Source organism: Apteryx mantelli, chromosome 1 (genome assembly GCF_036417845.1).
Source record: "Apteryx mantelli isolate bAptMan1 chromosome 1, bAptMan1.hap1, whole genome shotgun sequence".
Classification (NCBI taxonomy): domain Eukaryota; kingdom Metazoa; phylum Chordata; class Aves; order Apterygiformes; family Apterygidae; genus Apteryx; species Apteryx mantelli.
Genome location: NC_089978.1, coordinates 16,765,564 through 16,787,513, shown reverse-complemented (window position 1 = coordinate 16,787,513; position 21,950 = coordinate 16,765,564). Strand labels below are relative to the sequence as shown.

The window sequence follows — 21,950 nt, the reverse complement described above, 5'->3', positions numbered from 1 at the left end:
CACAGTTTAGCCGAAACTGGCCAACAGGCTCAACAGCTATGGTTGGGACAGACAAAAACATCACACAAACAGGTATCAGGAGCAGAAGCCTCACAGATAACTATGCTGAAACCATCCTTTCATACACCTGCCGTATCTTCCCTGTACCCATGGCTTTTCTGAAGCACAACTCAGTGTAACCCACTGCTACAGGACACTTCTATGCCAAAAAAACCGAGTTGCCTTATGATCCCTGAGAGACTCTACCTGGACCACTCGGGAATCGCCGTGAGGCTACACAGCCTCTGCGCGGAGCAGTGTCAAGCCTCCCTTCGCCCGCACGGCCTTTTTTTTTTTTTTTTTTTTTTTTTTAACTACCGCATTTCGCTGCCTCCCCACCTGGGCGGCGGGCTGGGCCCGCGCGGCTGACGGCGGTTGGGGCAGGCGCCTGAGTGGGAGGGGGCGGCGGGGCGCGCGGCCGCCGCGCAGGCTGCTAGGGGGCTCCCACGGGCCGGGCGGGGCCGCCCCGGCCTCGCGCCAGGGGCGGTGCTGGCCGGCAGCCCCGCCCCGCCCCGCCCACGCAGGCAGCGCCTCGCGTGCCGCGGCGGCCCCGCCCCCCGCGGCCGCGCGCCCGGCCCGAGCGCCCCGCCGGCCCCGCTGCCCGCGCTGCCGCCATGAGTCTCTTCGCCGACGCGGTGCGGGCGGCAGCGGTGCTGTTCGGCGCCGTGGTGCTGCTCGACGCCATCGTCTTCTGTGAGTACCGGCCGCGGGGGGAAGGAGCCGCGGGGGCGGGCGGCGCCGCTGCCCCCGGCCGCCGCCGCAGCCCCCCGGCCGCCGCCGCAGCCCCCCGGCCGCCGCAGCCTGGCCGGGCTGCAGACGCGGTCGGGGGCTTCGCGCGTTACGTCCCCCGCGGCGGGAGCCGGGGCTGCGTCCGTGCAGCTTCGTTAACGTCCCCGGGGCTCGGGTGTCCGGAGCGGCTGGGAGAAAGTTTGGTGGGTGGGTTGGTTGTTCTGCGTTGTTGGTTTTTTCTTCCCACCCTTTCAAACGAGGTGCAAGACTGCAGAGCTGACATGGCCAGTTTCTCTAGAGCAGACCCCTAACAAAAACAGGAGGTGTGAGGCTTAACGTTCAGGGCGTTTTTAAAATAAAAGCAGTCAATCCAAAAAAATTACCAAGGAGCATTTTTCTGGTGGGGATGAAAGTTGGCATGTAAGGTAAGGAGGCGCAAACCCCCCGCCGGTTGTGTCGCTTCGTGCCCCCAGCGCACCAAGCGGGAGCGAGGATCCTTGGCGGCGGGCGCGCGACACCTGGCAGGAGAGGGCCTGCCCTGCTGCGCAGAGCCAGGCTGGAAGGAAACCCTTGCTTGACCCTCTTCTCCGTGGCGGGCCATAACTGGGGCAGGCAGTTCTCAGACGCTTTGAGGTTGTGGCTTTGCTGTTAGGACGGATCTCGTGTTTGGTCGTGCGTCTGTCAGGTACTTACCCCGACGCCTCCTTTCCAATGACTGATGCGAGCAGACGCACGGTTTTCTTGCGCTTTAACTCAAGCAGTGGAAGGCCAGATCCTGCTGATAATCATCAAAATGCTCTTGTGCAAAAGGAGAGGCGTAAAAGCCTGAGCTGCCAGAACTGCCTGTTCTGAAGAGTGAAATGCCCCACGCGCTGTTTCACAATTTTCCTTCGTAAAGAAGCCCAAAGATAGATACCAAAATTAACTTGACATAAAAAATGCAGAGAAATATCAGGCAAGCCAGCAATGTTAATATGCTGTCGTTGTTTAGTTTGGTGAAGCTACAATATAAATTGATATAAAAAAGGAAAGTGAGGAATGTAAACAGCTTTACAATTTACCTGTATTAAAAAAAAAAAAAAAACTTTTTGGGGGTAGGAACTTATCCGTAGCCTGCTCTGTTAGTATATTATAACCTCCATTTTACAACAAAATACTGCCATTTCTTTTGATGCAAAATTGGCCTGATTTGTCTTTATAATGCTGCTTCCTGATAACGTGTTCTGGTTTTGCTCAGGGTGCAGTAAGTGCTATAGTAAGCTGCACTGACTTACAGTGTAGGAAAATAATCAGAGAGCCTGATCCAAAGGCAATGGAAAGACTCCTGGGACAGGATTAATTGCATCTAACTTTAGGCAATCCGGTGTAGTCATCTGTATGTGAACTTGTTGTCGAGACTCCCTTTATAATGTGTTGAATTGTGACCTTTTAAGGCTGAGGTCAGTGTATCTATTTAACTGCCTACTTTAGGATGAGACAGGTTGCCCCCTAGAAGTAGCTATTTTTCACTATAGATGGGTGCACTTGATTAAATAAAGGCTGCTGTGGAATCTTAACATTTGGGTTAGGCTCTCATGTGCTTGTTTTAGATCGGGCTCCTTAATACAGTATGTTGAAATACAGACTTCAGACTGCAGTAAAAGTGCATCATTCACTTAAGCTTGAATTTTCAATTAGTCATCGAGTAGCATTTATATTGTATGTTCTGATTTTTGCTTTTTGTATTCTAACTTTTTTTTTTATATAATTGTTTGCATCTTTGTGTCTGCCCACTTATTCGGAAACTTCCAGAAACCACTGCTGAGGTTTATATTAGTTTCGGCATGAGTTAGTGATTCACTAATTAACACTACAGGAGAAAGTGTGAAATGCATCAAATACTATGAATTGCAAAAAGTGAGAGTGGCAGTAGATTTGTCCTCACTCTGATTAAAATTTTGAGGCAGACTGGTTATTTCAATATAATCCTGTTCTTTTCCTCTGCTACTAGGTTTATTTATATGTGTCAAATCAGTCAGTGGAAGAAACATTACCAAAATATTATGGTTTACAAAAAATCCTTCCTGCCACTGTGTAAAATCCAGCTGTCTTCATGACATCTGAGAGAGGAAGGAGAATCACTGCCCCCCATCCTACTCTGCTCAGCAAAGATGTCTGGCAACATCTTCCAAGAGCTTGCCTGTATACAAAGTTACTTGCATATACCAAAGTGACTTGCAATAGTAAAAATGAGCAGCAGTATCAGCCTCCAGACCACTCGCCCAGACCTAGAAACAGACATGGCATTTTGATTTCAGTGTATATCCTTGCTTCTCTTAGATTCTTGTGTGACAGCAAAAGGCATAGTTGTTCTGAGTCTCAAACTGACCAGGGTTGAGAATCGATTACTTTGGTCCATGTTGTTTCTGTCAACTTCTGTGTAATTATGTACATGTTTTCCTCTGTAAGACTGTGAGGTAGGTTTCACAATGTTAAGCCATGGAGACCTGTGTGAAGAGCTGCTAAGATGATTTTGCCTGACCTCTGTAATAGGCTAAAGCAATAACCTTCTTGGCAAGTCAAGAATGCCACTTTAAAAATAGATAACAAAAATCTTTGTTAAGTCAAAAGGCAAAGAAATACAGGGTTTCTAGATGGCAGGATCTTGAATTTACAGTTTGCAAAAATCATCTAGCTAATATTATAACAGATTTGGGGTCAGGGGGTTGCTTTTGTTTTAATCTCCAGAATTTGGGTTTCATCCACTTTTAAATTCTCTGGTTTAACCATTCCAGCCCCATCCTTTACTCATTTGCATTGCATAGAGGTTACTGTGCAAGTCAGAGAGATCTCTGATGCGCTGTGTGCTCAGGGTCTCTGTACTTTTTGTACTTTTTTTTTTTTTGAACCAACAGAAACAGAATGACTTTGGGATGAAACTCATCTACTTACCTACTCTGCATCAAACTTGAGAAGGTTATCAGAATTTAATATGTGAATTTTGAAATGTCAGCAAAATGAATGTATAAAATTGTGCTTTGGAAAAATGTGAATTTATATACCAACACCTCTCTGTAGCACTATGTTTAGTTAGACTAGACATAAAGCCTGCTGCAAATCCTTACAAATGTGTTTATCTTAATGGTGAATGCAGGAGTGGGCAGATTGACTTTTGTTGCATGCTAGGAATTGAATGAATAGTGCAAGTAACTCATTAGCGTGTGGCTCTTCTCCCTGTCCTGATCTGGAGGACAGCAATTTGGTACATGCGTGAGCTGGAGAGCACGTATTTCTAACTTTGAAGGTTCATGGGTGTTATCCAGTGTGTTGATTCTTGCAGGATCTGGTAAAATTAAGTCCATTTAAGATTTTGTCCTGTTCATTTTCAACAAGTATCAGAGCTATCTGTATCTCATTTGCCTTGCATCTGTTTAACACAAGCATAAATCTTCACTTCCTACATCTGAATGCCACTTGTGAAATGATTTCTGGGAATGATTTCTGGGCTCTTTACATATAAAGCTGGAAGAACTGGACTGATTTTGCCCTTCTGAAAGTTTGTTTATCCAAATTAGCAGTGATGGATTCAAATTAGGTTGTCTCAAGCTCATGACCGTTTATGCACTAGTACAGCAAACCCACGGATGGGCCATGTGGGTGTTCATCATGACAACAGCGCTGAACCGTTCTGCAGGAAGCACACTCACCTTCAGATACGCCCCAGCTGACCACAAGCAGTTCTGTTTTTAGCTGCATCTGCACCTGGCATTAACAAAGTAAAACATCAAGCTGTCTGACAAATGTTGTTTATCCCCTCCCTGTCCTTTTTAAGTGTTTGGGGATTTGGTGCATTGTTTTAACCTGGAGATTTCCTTTGTTCAGTTCTGTTTCACCATGAAAAGTGAATGCAGAGACTTATTTTTTTTTCTTCTGGATCATGGTGGGAGCAAGCAACACCACAGAGTTTCTCTACTCAAGATTTCAAGGCCCAGCTTTGTGGCTACTCCTGGGCCCCGAAGAGCTTTGTCTCTGCTCGTGCTCAGAGCCCTCCATGTTGCAGTCATCTGCCAGCTTTCTTCCTCACTTCCTTCACATGCTCTAGCATACGCATGGGACTGACTTGGGTCAGTCAAGCCTTCTAATCCTTGCACTTCCTTTCTCTGGTAAAGGCCAAAAGCCCTCACAGCTTTGCTGTGGACCAGTTGTACCATGCAATCTGTTGTCTTCAGCCAGAGCTTCAGCTGTTTAGAGCCATTGGCGCAGAGAAGGGCGTGGTTCTTTTCCCTTTGACTTAACCCAGAATGTCCTTCCTGTCTCCCTGGCTAAAGTCTCCTGCTATTCCTGGAGTGATATACACATCTTGGATTCCAAAACCACTTTTTGAGGCTACAGAATAGTTTGGAGATAGTGTCATCTTAAGATTTTTCTCAGCTGTCAGTTTCAGTGCCACATGTTCCACTGTGGCATATGCTTATGCAGTACCCCTTATTAAGATATATTTGCGTGTTGTATCTTTTAAGCTAGATCAGGTCCATGATCTCTTTCAAGGTATGGTTCGTTAGCAGTCCTTGCTGATCTGAACAGGGACTAATGCAGTCCTGCCTTCCCTTCCACCTCTGGTTGTTTCGCCCTCTCTTGCCTTCATCCAATCCTGCAGGGAGCCTGTTCCCAGCTGGCTGAGCTAGTAAAAAATATTATATATTTGGGGATTTTTTTGATAACATTAGTTCTCTGTTCTCTTTTCATCCTGAATCAAATCACTAAGTGGACCAACTCCAATCCAAGTGCAAAGGAAAGGTAGGAACATCTGGCAAGGGGGAGAGGACAAGGGGGCTCTGATGAAGATCTGTTTCTGCAGGACTTGGCCCTTCCTGGGGAAATTTAGTTTAGCTGTGCTCCATCCTATTTTTTATACAACCAATTTAGAAGTTTTTGTCTATTTTTCTAAATTCCCTAATTAAGTAGTGTAATACATCTTGCAACACTGCACTCAACCTTGATACTACAGGGATAAGACACAAATGCTTTATTGTTTATATTTGTAAACCTTGCTATTCTGACATCTTTCTTAAGTGAGGTTTCATAACTACTAAGAAAATGCCTTATTTCTGCAATACTTATTTCATGTTATTTGCTTGCCTGTGATGGGATATTGTCCTAAGTGCCAAAACTGGACTGTGCTTGGCAAAGGCAGAATCCACAACTGATCCCCTTGCATGTGTGTGAATGCCGGAGTTTGCATTCTGTGTGGTTTATCTTTAAATCTTACCACTTGTATGTAGACCAGGCTTGAGAAGAGACTAATCAGGCCTTGCCAGAAATAGTCTTAAGGATTTGATGGTATTTCACTGGCAGATGTGATCCTTCTCTATCCCACTTCATTTAACCTGGCAGACACTCAGTGGACATGTTAACACGCTGTCAGTCCCAAACTAAGGGATACAACTTCTTAGTGGAGTTTATTATCTTACCATGCTGTCCATGTAGCGGCAGAACAAGCTCTCATCTGCCTACAAAGGCTGTACAGATATGGTTTAGGGGAAAAGATTTATATGAGAAGTTCTTTTCCCTCTGCTGTAGGTGATGCTGATCCTGTTATTACTTAAGGAAGGTGCTTGACTTTGTACTTCTGGCTTCTTTGTTGACCAGGTCTCCTATCAGCTCTAGAAGGGGGAAAACTTGGGATACTGATTATGAGGAAGATAAAGCTGAGGATGGGAGGGAGTTCCTGTTTGTTTAATGATTGGGTAGTGCAACAGTTACTGTCGTTTTTAATGTGCTAAGAACAGACTGTTACAGTACCATGCTGTTATATTGTCATTACATCTAGCTCTTGTCCACAGTAGTTTAGTCATTTAGAAGCCCAGGGGAACTGACAGATGGTATACTAATATTTTTTTCCATCATAGTAATAAAATACCTTAAAACATCTAATTCTTCATGTTTTTCCAGTTGGACAGGATTCTGAAAATGCAGACAACTCCAGAAGTACTGACCTCTGTCATGAGGAGCCAAACAATAATGTTCAAGGTAATACTCTTGACACTTCTCTTGCTATTACTCAGTAGCATCCAGAAAAGTGACATCTATTTTTGTATGCCTTAAACTGTCCTTGTAATAGTTTGCCCTATTCATTTGTGAACACTGGTTGCCCAGGAGGGAGGTACTCTGATTATCATGCCTATTCCAAGCCAATTAAACATATTGAAGAGGAACTGATGAACAGTGGAAAGCAACTTGATCCTCACTACCCTTAGGTACCCTGAGCAACAGGATATTACTGCTTTGCCAGAATGAGAAAAAAAATAAAATGGGGAAAGGGTATATGTAGAACCAGAAATATCTGCAAACATCAATTTAAATTACAAAGAAAAACACCAGCTCAAGAAGTCTGCTAGACTGTTGGCTTCAGTGTTGTTGAGAAGAACCCAAGGCACTTGTTCAATTGATTTTTAATGTGAAAATGGATTCCAGGTCCACAATATCTGCGTTCATTGATACAGTACAGGTTATTTCATAGCATGAGAGAAAATTTTGACTACCTTAAGCTTCAAAGCCTTAACAATGTGTGGTATTTAAGCCATCCATGCGAAGAGCACGTTTTTGAGTCATTTTTTTTCCTCCATACTTCTTCGCTCCTCTCGTTTGCTGTTGATGAACAAGTGGGATGTATATCCAATACTCTGCTCATTGACTCACTCTGTACCTGTGCTGATTGCATCACTGACTCGCACCTAAGTTCCTAGCAGTCCACGTGGCTTCACTACTCCTGCATGAGCATGCAGTCTGCATCCAGATGCGTTCTCAAGGTCACAGAAATAAGTATTTGGAACTTGGGGAAAACCCAGAGCTGTGTTCTGGTTACAGTATTGGGCCAGTGTGGGAAAGGTTCAGCCCCAGGCACATCCATGCCTTATGTTGGTGTAAAAGTCAGTATAGCTAAGAAAAGAATTTGGCCTTTATTGTGCAATTATAGACTGTTTCTGAAAGTCATTTTAATCTGCAACTTAATATCCCAGGTATCTCAGTATAAGGGTTGTGTACAATACTCAATGGTGGGGCTAGTTGGCTCTGCGTAAGAAAAAGCAATGAAGTCATTCTCCGCATTCTTCTCCCCCCCACTCCCCCCACTTTGGTAGGTGGTACAAAACTGCGAGTTTGTTGCATTTGTTGTTAAACATGAGCTTGCTGATAGCATGCATGTAATTTCAAAGAGGGTTGACAAAACTTTGTTAAAACAGACTTTTTTTTAGTGTTAAGAACAGTAGATCTGTTCAAAGGAGACATGCCTGCTTTGTGATTGTGGTGGTATTCCTCTCGTCTCAGAGGTTATGCACTTTGCTTTCCAGCCACGATGAAAAGCTGTAGAGCTGCTACTGCTAGGTACGTAGCACTGGCAATGGGGGAGGATGCCATGAGAGACAAGTGACTTCAGAGAAAAGAGTAATTGCAGTATGGGCATAGGCAGCAGGCCAGAACTGGAGACGGGAATGTGAGCAGTGGCACTGTCAAGAATAGGAGTTATGGAACAGGCCAGCAGATCTGTGCAGGGAGGAACAGACCATTAAGGTGTAAGAAATGCCAGAGAGGGATACAGTGAGGAGGGCAGAAGTGAGGGTGGGAAGTGGCCTGAGAACCTAGGAGTAACATGAGAAGGGAGGGAAAAACAGAACTGGAAAAGCAGAAGTGAAAGAAAGGAGGGAAGGACAAAACAGTTGACTGAAACCCAGTTTATATTAAAAATGTCTTTTGAAATAGGTACATTCATAGAGCCTTTTTGTGTAGAGACAGCATAAGCCCACAGGAAGGGGCTACACAGGGTATCAGCCCATCCCTACTTCACATGACTGTGATATGTTCCTAGTATGAGCCCAGTCTGTAACAAAGGTGTGGCAAATGGGAAAAAACGAGGAGCAGGAAACGAAACTGAAATAGAGAAAAACTAGAAAAAATCCACAGTGCATAAGCAGGTCAAGAATGTCGATGAGAATCTGGCTGGTGCAGCAACTGAAAGCTGAAGAGAGCAAAGAGAAGGAGATGTGAAAAATTCAGATGCAGACCATTTGGATAGCACTGTGCATACAGTGTAACCATGTTCCTGCTGCACTGAAATCTGGAAACATTTTGCAGAGGGATAAAACCATCTGCTTTGGGCCGGTGTGCTCTCTGCACCATTCTCACTTGTGGCTTGCACACATGGATATCCTGAGGAGAATATTGTGCTTCAATTATAGTATGTTAAAAATGATAATGAGTAATTCTTTCCATGTTTTCTTTTTGTCCTTCAAGGGACTAATTGTTCATCCAGTCTCACTGTTGCCTCAACCACACAATCTACAGCAACATCAATAGCAGGTACGTGTCTGTTCATCTTTCCACTACTATGAACGTAGAAGCTGGTTCCAAAACTATCCCAAATCATAGCAAATTCTAAGGAAATATGGATCAAAAATGGGTATTTGAGAGAAGCATTACCATTTTAGGAGACTGGAAGGCAACATGTAAAATAACTTAAAAATGAAATTGTACTATTTTTCAAGTTTAGGTAGAAGCCATGCCATTTGCAGTGCATAAAAAGACAGGAATTGGAAAATAAAACTTCAAGGAAGAATTGAAGGAAGTGGGTCTTTTTTAATGTTCATTCTTGGTCTTTAAGCAAACCTTTTGCATTTTCATGGAGTAAAATTGAATAGGTAGTTGTGCAAATAGGGCATATCTGTTTCCTGCTATTCACAGCACCTTATACCATAGAATATAGCTGTCTTTATATAGCTCCTAGCACAAAATGTTGGAATTCAAGCAAGACATTAACAGCAGAGCTAGGTCAGTCTGTCAATTTTTTTTGCATTGTTCTGACACTACCGTTTTTCTTTCACACCTTGACAAAAGAATTTTGAGTATAAATGATTTCCTAAGGCAGCACTGTTGCAGTTCTGATGCTCCAGCATAAATAACATGTTTACAAAACACATTTTTGTAGAAAGAAGCAGTAGCTTTATTAGATCAAATAATAGAGTTTGAAAGCAGATTTTTAATCTGACACACAAACAGTTCTTCCACTTGAATTTGCAGTGTTCCAGCCTTTGGCTGTGTCAGTGTGAGATTATTAAAAAAGGAAACTGAGAAACTGGTTTTGTGAAAGAGCTTGCAAAAGCATATTTTACCACATTAGTAAAGACTGGATAAGGATTAATGTCATGCAGTTGTCCAGTGTGATGCACAGATAAATGGTTGTATCTGAGAGAGGAAGAGAAGGAAAGCTGGTTCCATGCATGAATTGGGTTCCCTTTGTACTAGGAGCCATATAAAAAGAGAGCAAGAATATTGTGCCTATCCAAAGATACTCTGCATATTTGTGGAGTTTTATACTGATCATAAGGTCCCACCTATGTCATTACATTTCCAGCACCTCTCACTGTGTGTCTCTGTAACCTCCTGATAGCCTCTGAGCTATCCTGGTTTGCTTGTGATTCATTTAAGAGTAAAATATTGGTTATTTAAAAAAAGAAAAAATCTCACCAAAGACCTCTGGAAAGCAAGGAATTGTGCAGTTTTTTGTTCTATTGTGTGCACTACACCAGTTTAGGCATGTCTAACTGGTAGAGTGCAGAGGTGAGATTTTTGTAATCCTCTTGTTGCCTTAGGGCCTTCCCCATGTTTAAAGCCATTGTTAAACACAAGTGTTGTATCTACCCTTCAAATAGTTTGTGAGTCTTAAGTTTATTGCAGAGGTCTGAGCTTCACTCTTTCTAGATAATAAGAGTAAAAATAGTAAAAATATGCCTGAGCCCTTTACTATTAGGCACTGTACCAGCCTAACAGAAAATGATATGCCTTACCTCACACAGTTCGATTCACATCCTTTCTTTTTTTTTTTTTAATTAGAAACCTTATAGATTTTAAGACAACCATTTTGATCATATCTTGACCCTCTTCAGAATAAAGACTACTGGATTTATGTACTTAATTCTGCTTAAAGTCTTTTCTTTTTGGGGGAAGGAGAAAGCTTTTCATGGCAGAAGTAAAACTGTGTCTGCTATTTTGTAGGAAAATGCTTTTCCATCAAAAGGAGAAGATTTATTTATTTTAGGAAGAACATCCAATAATAATTATTTTGTATGTTAGCATGGTGCTTATAATTGTGTATGCGGTTTGAGTTGTTAGTTGTGCTCTTCCTTGATGAGTTAGAACATAATGGAATATTGCATGGCTCTAATAATTCCTATTAACTTTATGCTATATATATAGTTTGATTGATAGGATATAGCATAACTATTTAATCTTTAAACACAGGTAGAATGGAAAGTAGAATAACTGTCTTTTTTTTTCTTTTTTTAATGAAACATCATAAATCTGAACTGTTACTGGCATGTATCCTTTTTAAATAATAAAAATTAACTCTGGCAGTCTGGGTTTGTTTAGCATGATGTTCGATGAAGCCCAGCTGGCCGCCTTGGGGAAAAATAATTAGGGAAGTAAAAGACAAAAGGACAGATGTTGATAGCAAATGTTCTTTCATCTCGAGTCTGGTAGAATACTATGGGTAAGATTTTTCAAAGACACAGAAGAACAGATTGGTGCCTGACTCATGTCAGCTTCCCTAATTCCCCAGATGCCTCTTAATGCCTCCCACTGATGTTTTGAAATGTTTGGTGCTAAGTACATTGCAGAAGATAAGCCTGTAGAAGAGTAACCGGCCTTTACTTTTAATAAATGTTACATCACCAAGTGCTGTAAATCTTGATAACATAAGAAAAAAGGGCCAGTAGTAGGAAAGACAGGGAAAAAGTAACATGCAATTGTGCTGAAACTCTTTATGCTAGCAGCTTGGATATTTTTTGCTTTGACTCAGTTTTCTCTATAGTGGTTTAATGCTCATGGCGTAAGTACCACTTTGTGTAATATCACTCATTAACATTACACCTGGAACCATTAGCTGTTATATTGCTTAGAAACATGAGCCAGTCTGACACTTAGAAATTATGGCTTCTAAAAAGCCTATGGTTAATTGTCACTTGAATTCAAATCTATCTTTTTTTTCCTGTTGGTATCTTTAATATAAAAAATGTCGTTACCACTGATGTGTGATTTCGTCTCATATAATTGTAGATGGTTTGCATATTGACATCCATATCTTACCTGTTTCCTACAATGAGGAGTCATTTGATATTTATAAATAATTGTGCCTTTGAGGAGTTTGCCTGTCAGTATTAAAATGTGCCCTGAATTTTATGTGATGTGTTTTACACATGCTTCATAGAGGAACTGAATTTCCTAATTGTAACAAGGTAAGCACATGACTGTAGTACTCCAACTGTTCCATCTCAATGAATGTTTCTTTCAGAGCGTTTCCTAGGGTTATGTCAAAATACAATGATAGCATTAACGAACGGGGAGATAAATAATGCTTACTAAGGGGACTCTAATGGCTTTTTTTCAGTAGTTCTAATGTTAAATGTCTCAGAAAACTGTGGTTTCTACCAGTTCCTTTCTGATGGCTTACATTGTCTTATTGTTATTTATGTTTTTTGATGTTCATATCTGTACTGGAAACAGTGATTCTTAAATCTTAGCAAAGACATCATTCTGTGTATGGCTTCTCACATTTTAAACCATGCTTTTAGGAAGATCATTCTATAGAAGCGTTTTAGATACTGTACAAAAAAAGCAGAAATTGTATATCAGGTTTACTGATGAAGCTAGTTTTTCTTTATTTGTTCTAGTTTACACAATTTCAAGAAAACATGGCTATAATTGGACATTTGAATGATGTGAAGTAAAAATCTAATCCACAAATGAAAAGCCTTTGTGGTGTCTAAAAATTAATCCATATTCTGTGAGGTTATAGAAATAATGCAGAAGTACACAGCTGCAAAGGGAGCTTTTTCCCCTAAAATTTCTCCATATGTAAAAGCTATTTGACTCATATTGTCTGCTTAGAGAAATTTTAGTTACATAACATGCTTATGAGTCTTGTTAATTCATTCTTGGAAAAACAGTTAGAAACAGTTAATTATTCTTAAGGTCATTCTAGCTGGTTGCCTTTTATTAAGGTTTTTTGGATTTTGTTAAAAATATCAATCTTGTATATTGGTACTCTTGGATTTTATCTTACGATATTCTTATGCTGAACAGTTCATTATTTCTTTAAGTGAGGAGGGAAGGAGAAATGTTAGGTAAAAGCAGAATAAAAGTTAGAAACATTTGGTGTCAACCAGACTTTTGAAACAGGATTACATTCTTTGTTTTAATCTTGGCAAGATAGTCTACTACTAAACAAATGATACAAGTTAGCAGCTTTGCTTCAGTTGAGCTTCCACCGTGTGTGGAAGGCCTTTTGAACCTTAAGTTTAACATCCGTTTATTGAGGGTGATGTTCTTCTGTGTCTTCATAAATGCATACAGAAAGACAGAAAATAAATTAACTATTCTGTAAATATGAATCTCAACAAATACCAGTCTTCCAGAAACTCACATAAAGCTCTTTGTTCTCTTCAGGAATATGTTAAGTATCTACTTAACTTCTTCATGTGCTAAAGCTCTCTCCTAAGCTCAGATCAGAATTTGTGCTTCACAGACCTTTTTTTAATAATAAAAATATATATATATATATATATATATATATATGAAATAGTATGCTCAGTTTGAACCCCTGTTCTGTTCCAATGGGACAGAGTTTGATCACAAAATTCTGCCTAAGTTGTTTAATATCTGTGCAGCCTTGGTAAAGTCAGTGTTTTGTTCAAAAGTAAATTCAAGATGAAATCATGACTAGAATTTTGTTGGAGGGAGAGGAAGTTTACCTGCAAAATCTGTTCTTATCAGAACAGATTAGTTATCTGAAAAGCTGCATGCTTCATGGTCAATTATTCTTGATACAGAGTGTTTGTCATTTTAACATATTTTAAGTTAGGGGTAATTCTGTGGAACTCAATAAAGTTATCCAAAAAACCTAACACTTGTAAAAAGTGATAAACTTTTGTTTAGTGATAACTGATTAAAAAAAAGGTATCAGATATTATGCAGTTTTTCTTTACAATCTTTTCTTAGAACCGTTCCTGACCTTGAGCCCTAGAAATCAGAAGTTAGGTCTTTCGAAAGGAAATGCAGAGGGGAAGAATTTGTAGTCAAGCCTGGATATCCATGTATTGATAAATTCATTGCTGCTCTCTCTTTCTGTTTGGGTATAAATGTAATGTGCCATTCTAGGAGAATACTTGGAAATTTTATTTCTGTAAGGGAAAAAAACACCTAGGCTAATTTACAAGAATCTTTTGATCTGCATTACTAAGAAATTGCCATGTTATGAAAAACTGTTATATTCTATGAGTCAATTCAAACAAATTACACCTTATGTCTTGTGCATTTTTGTATTTTTTGTATTTTTTGTATAATTATGTATTGTATTTTTCTGTGTGGTGTCACTTTGCCATACAAATTTTACAGGTACCCTCCCAACAACCACTCAGCTCACCAATGCCACTCAGCCCACCAACAGCACTACATCTGCCCCCTCTACTACTCAGTCCAGCAAAACCAGCAAGACAATAGTATCAACCACGGTTTCATCAGTCACATCTTCACAACTCAACATTACAGTGACCACTTCCAAATTTTCTTCTGCTTCTGTAACAGGTGTGTTCACATTTCAGGAAGCTCATAAAGACTTAAACACATGTTGACATGTGTGTTGCACAATTTTAGAACTGTTTGTTTTACGGTAGTGTAGCAAAGAAAGAGGGTATTTGCATGCTTAAACATGAGAGTAAGTTTTTTATTTACTGATGTAGCCAAATAAATGTTCCTCTCAATGCTCCATGTACTTAATAGGGCTTCACTTAAACCAAGTGACCTGGTATATTTAGAAATAAAAATGTGAAGTGATCTGAACCAGCAGCTACCAGCAAGGAGATTAGTGATGTTAAGAGAAAGGCTGTTGAGACTTTGTGACAATAAATACAACTTCTGTTATTTCTTCACTTCTCCCTTCCACAGTTCACTTGAACTCATCTTTAATACTTCCTTTTGCACAGCAGAGACTGAATATAAGACCTGTGACTCAAAATACAAGTACTACTTCTGGCTTAGTAGAGAGACTCTGTTAGCCAAATTTGTAGCAATATTATGATTATAATGAATCCTTCCTAGTGGAGGATAGAATATGACTATGAATGGGTCATGCTTCATGTAAAAGTTGTCAAATACAGTTATAACTGTAAACATCAATATCTCCTTGCTGGTAGCTTCTTGTTCAGACCACTTCATACTTCCACACCTAAATAGATCAGGTTGCTCACATTTAAATGAAGTCTTACTAGATGGGTCGAGCTCTCATCAGCAGAACATTTAGTTGGTCACAAAGCTCTCCTTGTGGCAAGTACAAATGGAGACAGGCACAAACTGTGTCTTTTGATGGGAATTTATAGCAGATAAAAACAGTTTTAAGATGGAATTCACCTGGGCTACAGGTGGAGGCTTATCTAGAGTCATGACACATATGGCAACATCTGATCTTCAGGGCAAATCCAACTTTGTGTTGGGCTGAAAAGCTGATCTCCGTCTAGCTGCTCTTACCTGGAGAGTGAGGGTACAGTTCCATAAGACAAGGCTCATCAGCACCGAAAATGTTTTACTCCCACCATTTGCACTATAGTGACTGACTAGGTGGTTTTTGGACCCTTCTGTGAGCTGATTCAGTGTGCTAATCTGACCAAAAGAACTTTTTTTTGCTTGGTTAATTTCAGGCCAGGCTGTTGACTTAAATTGGCTCGTGGAAGGTCTGAAAAACACTAGAACTGCCCTAAGAAGGGCAGGAGCTGCATGAATGGAAGGAGTAGAAAGTAAAGGGAAAAAGTGGCAGGGGAAAGAGGGAGGTAGAGAGGAAAAGTGACAATCTCAGTCTTGCAGAGACAGCGAGCAGTTGGATCAGCTGCTCATAAAACCACCATCCTGTGGATTGATGCTTGTAGGCTACAGGAATTGCATAGTTGTCAACCAACTCCTAAAGAATAAGAATAATATGCTGAACAAGAATCCAACCTTAGGAATAAGGCTTCAGTTATGATAAACATGGTCTTACCATTCCATTATAGTAGGTCTCCTCCAGCTTTCTGGATGGTACAAGTTCTTACTATGCTATTCTTTATGTCCCTTGCCAGTTTTATTACCAGTTAGATCAAAGGAGTTGACTGCCAATTGGATTTTTAGCAGTTGCTCCACAGAAGTGTGGAAGGATTCTTTGTTCCCGTGTTTTTGTTCATTATACGTGCAATAGTCACCAAAATCTGGCACACAGAAACTTAGCTCTAGGTTTCAGTGCTCTTGGCTGGTATTTTGGCAGTTGGTGTATGTAAATTTATCCAATTGAGTCTTTAGATAATGTGTCAATGGGGAGGGCATGATATAAAGGAGTCCCTTGAAACAAAATTTGCAAGCTGCGTAAAAACTGTTTTTCGTTTTCTTCTTTTCAGCTGCACCAAAATCTGAGGTCATAGTCAAAACCTCCAGATTCGATGTGGGCAGTTTTGTAGGTGGCATTGTGCTGACACTTGGAATCCTAGTTATTCTCTACATTGGATGCAAAACATATCACTCTAGAAGAGGCATTCAGTACAGAACCATGTAAGTTTTAGACAGATATTCTCTTGTCAATTTATTACTTTCTTGAGGGGAACAAGGACAACCAAAACAAGGAGAACAAACTCTAAAAAAATGTATTTGCTATTTTTTTTTCATGTGGTGAGAGGTTTTATTGTGATATTTTGTCTTTTAGCCCTTCAGCTATTCCTCATTATTCATGCGCCTCTACTCTGTGTGAGCTTTTCCTCTGATCTATTATATAAAATCCTTTCTTACACCCTTGTCCTTCAGCTAATCCAAATGAATATACTTCAGTTTTGTTTGTTTTCTTTGTTTACTTCCCTGGCTTGTTCAGTTCTCCTCTCCACCCCATATTCCAAGACTCCCCTCTTTCCCACCACTACCCCCATGCCAGCTTATTGTGAGGTTAAGCTTTAGTCTGAAGTCTCATAGATGTGGATGCCTTCTTCTCTACAGCATACTTTACAAAAGAATTGCTGTTCCACAGCTGGGGTCTCTCTTACATCCTGAGCTGTTATGTGATATACACTTATTTTCTTCATGGCTGGGTATTTGCTTCCATGAAGCCTGATGCCAGAAGGACTCCTTCCTAGACTCCGCTTAGCTATTTACTCTCTGACATTTCCCCCTTGCCATTAATTTTCTGTAATAGCTCTGTTTTCTATTACCTAAATGACATCGTACTGGAACTCCTTTCCTATCTCTCTTTCCACCTTTTACATACCTCAAAGCCTAGTTTGAACAGCCAGTTTTGAAGCCAGACATTTAATATTCCACTTTCTTAAGCTGCTATTGTTCAACTGATTCATTTATTTATTATCACAGAAAACACTGAAATTGACATTTTTAAAGCACAGTATTTGATTATGGTCAATATATAAACTAAAACTTTTGTCCCACTTTGCAATGTAGGCAGACCAATTGGTTGATTTCTAATATTTAATTTTTCCTGTTATCTTGCTCTCAACTCCAGAAACCTGGCCATGAAATTGTATGTACTCAGTCTGCTTTCAGTACTTTTTACAAGTCCATGAAAGTAGAGGTGGAATTCATTTAATTGAATATAGATACCTGCATCTAAACTAGTCATTTCATATCATTTACATCACCCCAAAATAGATGCCTAAAATATGCCAGATGAATCAGTCTACCCATGCATGTTTGTCTTCATTGACTGGGAAGGCAGCTAAAAGTCTTAGATACAAAAGTCTATGGAGTGGGTGTCTAAAGGTATGAGCTGGATCTCACTTTAGGTCACTTTTTTTATTCAGACTAAACCAGTGACTTTCAACCTTCTTTGAGCTGCAGACTGCTAATATTTTTCCTGTGGAGTGTAGGTCCCCAAAAGCCTACTGAGAGTAGGTTTACTTTTCTTAGTTATCTTTTCAAAACCCCTTAGAAGTTCTGTGAGCTTCAGACAGTCTGTAGACTACAAGTTGAAAACTCCTGGATTAAATGCATTCCCTAAGTGTTTTCCCAAGTGGACTGAAACTAAGGGTACGTCCACCAACTTCTTCCAGACAACTGACCTCTCAGTTATGATATGAGATTATTGGTAGGGGGTGTTCTGTCTTGGGTATGGTTCTTCCTTTTGGAGCTGCTTACTAATATTACTGGTCTCTCTCTTTCTCTCCTGCAGCATTAACTTCTGATAGCACAGCACCAGTCAGACATTTTAGCTTCTTACTGTATATCACTTCCTTTGTAATGCAAGCTACAACTTCAAGTGATTAAGGAAATACTAATTGCTGTTTAGCTTATTATCTTACTATTTCGCTGCAAAATTATCTCTTTTGCCATTCATACTCAGCTCTACTCTGCTTTCTTCCAGGCTTGCCTCCTTGTCCAAAGTTTAGTTTAAGCACCGGGAATTCTTAAAACTAGGTTGTTTTTCTTTCTCCTTCTCCTTTCCGAGTACCATCCATCCCATTGAAGAAGTTTGTTTTAACTGAGGTGATGTCATTGGACTTGCTGGGACTCGATAGTGTTCAGGCCTTCTGTTTTTTCTCCATCTTTGAACTCCTGTTTGCTGGTCATGGGATTCAGCAAGTCCCTGCCACATAACTTTCCTAACAGTAGTGCTTGAATGGATATTATAGAGGTCAGATCAACAGTATCTTTTAAACAAAAGAACTGGTAGCTGAGCTTGTCAGCTGGCTTTGATTAGCTGATACTATTGGATATAGGCAAGAAAAGATGGGATAAAAATGCCTCAGAAACAGCTGTTCTAAATGTATCTACTTGAACACAATATGAAAGTCAAAATGTTAATAAGGCTAGTAAGCCTTAAGGAGCGTTGATGATGTTACCTTGTTCTTCAGGCTTGGCTCAGAGAGGGCTGCAACTCTCAGAGCTGTGTGTAGTCTTTATTCATGAAATAACCTTCTTAGCAGCAGCTGGATGGCTGTCTTCTCATGTTGACTGTTGCTTTTACTGCAGAACGTTAATTACTGTGTTTCTATTACAGTGATGAACATGATGCCATCATTTAAAGAGACTTCAGGGAAGACTGGTGGTAACTCAGCCTATCATCACAGCTGTTGTAACTTACGCAAAGAGTTCCTTTTACAAAGATGATCACAGTCTGTAAAGCTGTCTGGCGGTCTGATCTTGCAAAATGCTGAGAATCTCATAAGCATTCCTGATTTTTTGCACTGGCTTTGATAAGAGCAGGAGGAACTCAGCACTTTGTAGAAATAGTATTTTTTTTTTCCAGTGTTTGTAATCAAATTTAAAGAAATACACACACTGTGTCATTTAAAGATACACAGACTTGTGTGAGATACCAAATCACTAGCAGAATGGATAACATAATTAAAATTCTAAATAAGCTCAATTAATTACAGAACACACTGGATTTATGGGAATATGTGAGCGATAATTAGTTGGTATGGTACGCTAAATAATTTAGAGTCCTGTTTAAGACTAAGCATAGGTGTTTCAAGTAAAACACGAGGTTTTCTTCCTACTCTTTTGTATTAAATTGTATTTATTTTAAGTTTGATGTTAACTTTAAGAAATTCTGGATCTCAAACAATTAAGTTCATTTTTAAGGTAGTAGAGGGACATGGTTTGCTAACTGTATAGAAGATGATAATGAACACCTGTATTTAAAACTTCAGTCATTAGCTCACTGATCTGCAGAGACTTTCCTTAACACTGTACACAATGAAACTAGCTGCAGGAACCTTGGACAGATTGGGGATATCCATCCACAAAAGAATATTTTTTTCTGAATGGTCTTGATAGGAAAAGACTATATGCAATCCTTAGCTTCTTTTATATAGCATGTCCTATTGTTGTGTTCAAGATAAAGTCAAAAGGGAAAAAAGTAATAATTGCATCCATCATAAATATGGAGAGTTCTGTTGAATGTAGCCATCACTTCACTGTTATTATTACGAGGAAGCTGTATTCAGTGTTTTTGCATTTGTTTAAGCAATGAAAGTTACACAGGGAAACAAAATCTGTAGGATATCATTTTAAAAGAATATAGTTGCCTGCATTTTTACAACTATTTTCAGAACCTGGTACTGCTGCACACATGTAGAGAGGCCTGGTCAAAAGCCCACTGAAGGCAGCAGTGGCTCCCAAGGGCTTTTGGAGTAAGTCCTAAGTACACTGGGAGACAACTGTACTGCTGCTGTGCAGCTATATGCAAGACAGCTGCTGCTGCTGCCGCCTCGCTACCCTTTCATTTACACTGGGGTAAACCTGCTGACTTCAGTAGATGGTCTCCTGATTTACACTGGTGTAAAGAATATTAGAATGAGGCTGAAAAAATTACAGATCTGAATCTCCTTTAAATCAGTGAGTAACTGTTTAGTCCTACTCCGTTTCCCTTTGTAGACATCTCTCAGGTGAAGAGTGCTGGTGTGCTGGGACTTTGCCCTCCTGGTTACTGCTGGCATGAGTCCATCATCCAGTGCAGAAGAGGGAGGTGGTGACAGCTGGGGAGGGTCAGGAAGGGAACTGCATGCAGGGCTGGCAGCAGTCAGGGATGCAATGCATCAGGGGAAATAAATACAGCTCTGGCACTGATTACTCTTTTGTCAAGCAACAGTTTATTCTTTTCAAGACTTGCACTTTCATGAACCTTTAAAATTGCTGTTTGTTTTTTTTCTTTTTTGCCTTTTTGTATAGAGTAATAAAACCTTTCTGTCAGAGGCAGAACAAATTCCAGGAAACCCTGGTTTATCTGAGCTCCTGGTTTATCCAAGGCAAAACTGACATTACATGACTACTTCTCTTTTTTTTAAGATTGAGGTATGGGGTAGGGGGTGATTTGAAGCAAATAGTGTGTATGGGGTTTTTTTCCTTAGTTTTGCTGTTTGGGGGAAAACTACTGTTTTTCATTTGAACAGTTTGGAAGTAATTAATTGTTCCATAGAACTACTGTTCCTTACTTTCTTTGTAGAAATTAGAGTATTAAGTGTAACTGAGTAGAGTTACTGGGACTGTCTCACCTCTATTGTACAGATAAATAAATGAAGTTTTTGCAGTTACTATATCAGTTTTGGTTGGATTTTTATTTTTTAAATGTTTTCTTATAATTCCCTCAAACACTTCCCCAACTGTAAATGCCCAATAAGATGTTTACTGTATACCCTTTTAAGCCATAACCATGGCATTTTTTGCCTAAGTCTGGTAACATTTTGTAATTTCATCACTACATTAAAGTGAAACTGTTAAGATGTCAGAGGCATCAGTACAAAGGTAAAGCACAACCTCCTTCAGGGTGTTTGGGTAGAGCACAGAGTAAGCACTAATTGATACATCTTACTCCTAACCTTGCATTTGCATTCCAAAAGTAAATGAAAATCCAGCCTGATCTGTGCAACTGCTTGAATAGGATGAGTAAGACTGCAGTAGTATACTACAGTGAAAAACTATGTGTGTATTTAGGCCTCAGACCTGAAAGTTGCTCTACAGAGGTAGACTGAATTTGGCTGTGCTCCACACAAGCACAGGAATTGACTGTATTAAATAACTGGAATCATGAGGATTTTTGAATGCTAAGTTACTACATTGACTAAAACATTGTCTCTTTGTAGTTCTATAGAGGGAATCACACATTTTTTTTCCAGTCTTACTAATAATGATGCCTGTGCAATGCAGTTCTGCTGCTGGCTTCATTAGAAGTCCCTCTGGTGCCACATTATGGAACTGCATTTGTAATGTCATGGTTTAAGCCTGTCAGCATTCAGTTGACAATTACAGCTCTTTCACATTTCAGAAAGTCCATATATGTATTTATAATCCTTAAAATTCAGGCCCTTGTGCTTCATATTAAATTTGATCTCATTTCATTATTTTTATTGGGAAGTCATCCAATAGCTACAAAATATCATAACAGATTCATGAGACAACCTTAGGTTACTTACCTGGGGTAGCGATGAAAATTTGGGTTTGAGGCTGATCTTGCCTAGTTTCAGGACATCTGTATTCTGCCTCCCTCCCAAATGTTTTTTTGTGTGCATGCCTGCATCTCTCCTTCACCAGTACAGATTCATAGCTCTTCCAGCTTAATTTTCCATGAGATCATGTATCAGAGGCTCCAAAGCAATCCAGAAATACTGTAGTGCTATATTAATTCAGAAAAG

The 21,950-nt window shown here is 40.1% G+C and overlaps 1 protein-coding gene across 1 annotated transcript; it reads left to right on the top strand.

The window, feature by feature from the left end:
* Positions 1-608: 608 nt before the first annotated feature.
* TMEM123 (transmembrane protein 123) lies at positions 609-20,855 on the top strand. Its single transcript, XM_067289845.1, has 6 exons — positions 609-732; positions 6,700-6,777; positions 9,037-9,102; positions 14,194-14,382; positions 16,218-16,368; positions 18,815-20,855. Exons 1-6 carry the CDS (start codon positions 654-656, stop codon positions 18,837-18,839), a joined length of 588 nt encoding a protein of 195 aa, XP_067145946.1. The 5' UTR covers positions 609-653; the 3' UTR covers positions 18,840-20,855.
* The last annotated feature ends 1,095 nt before the right edge of the window (positions 20,856-21,950 follow it).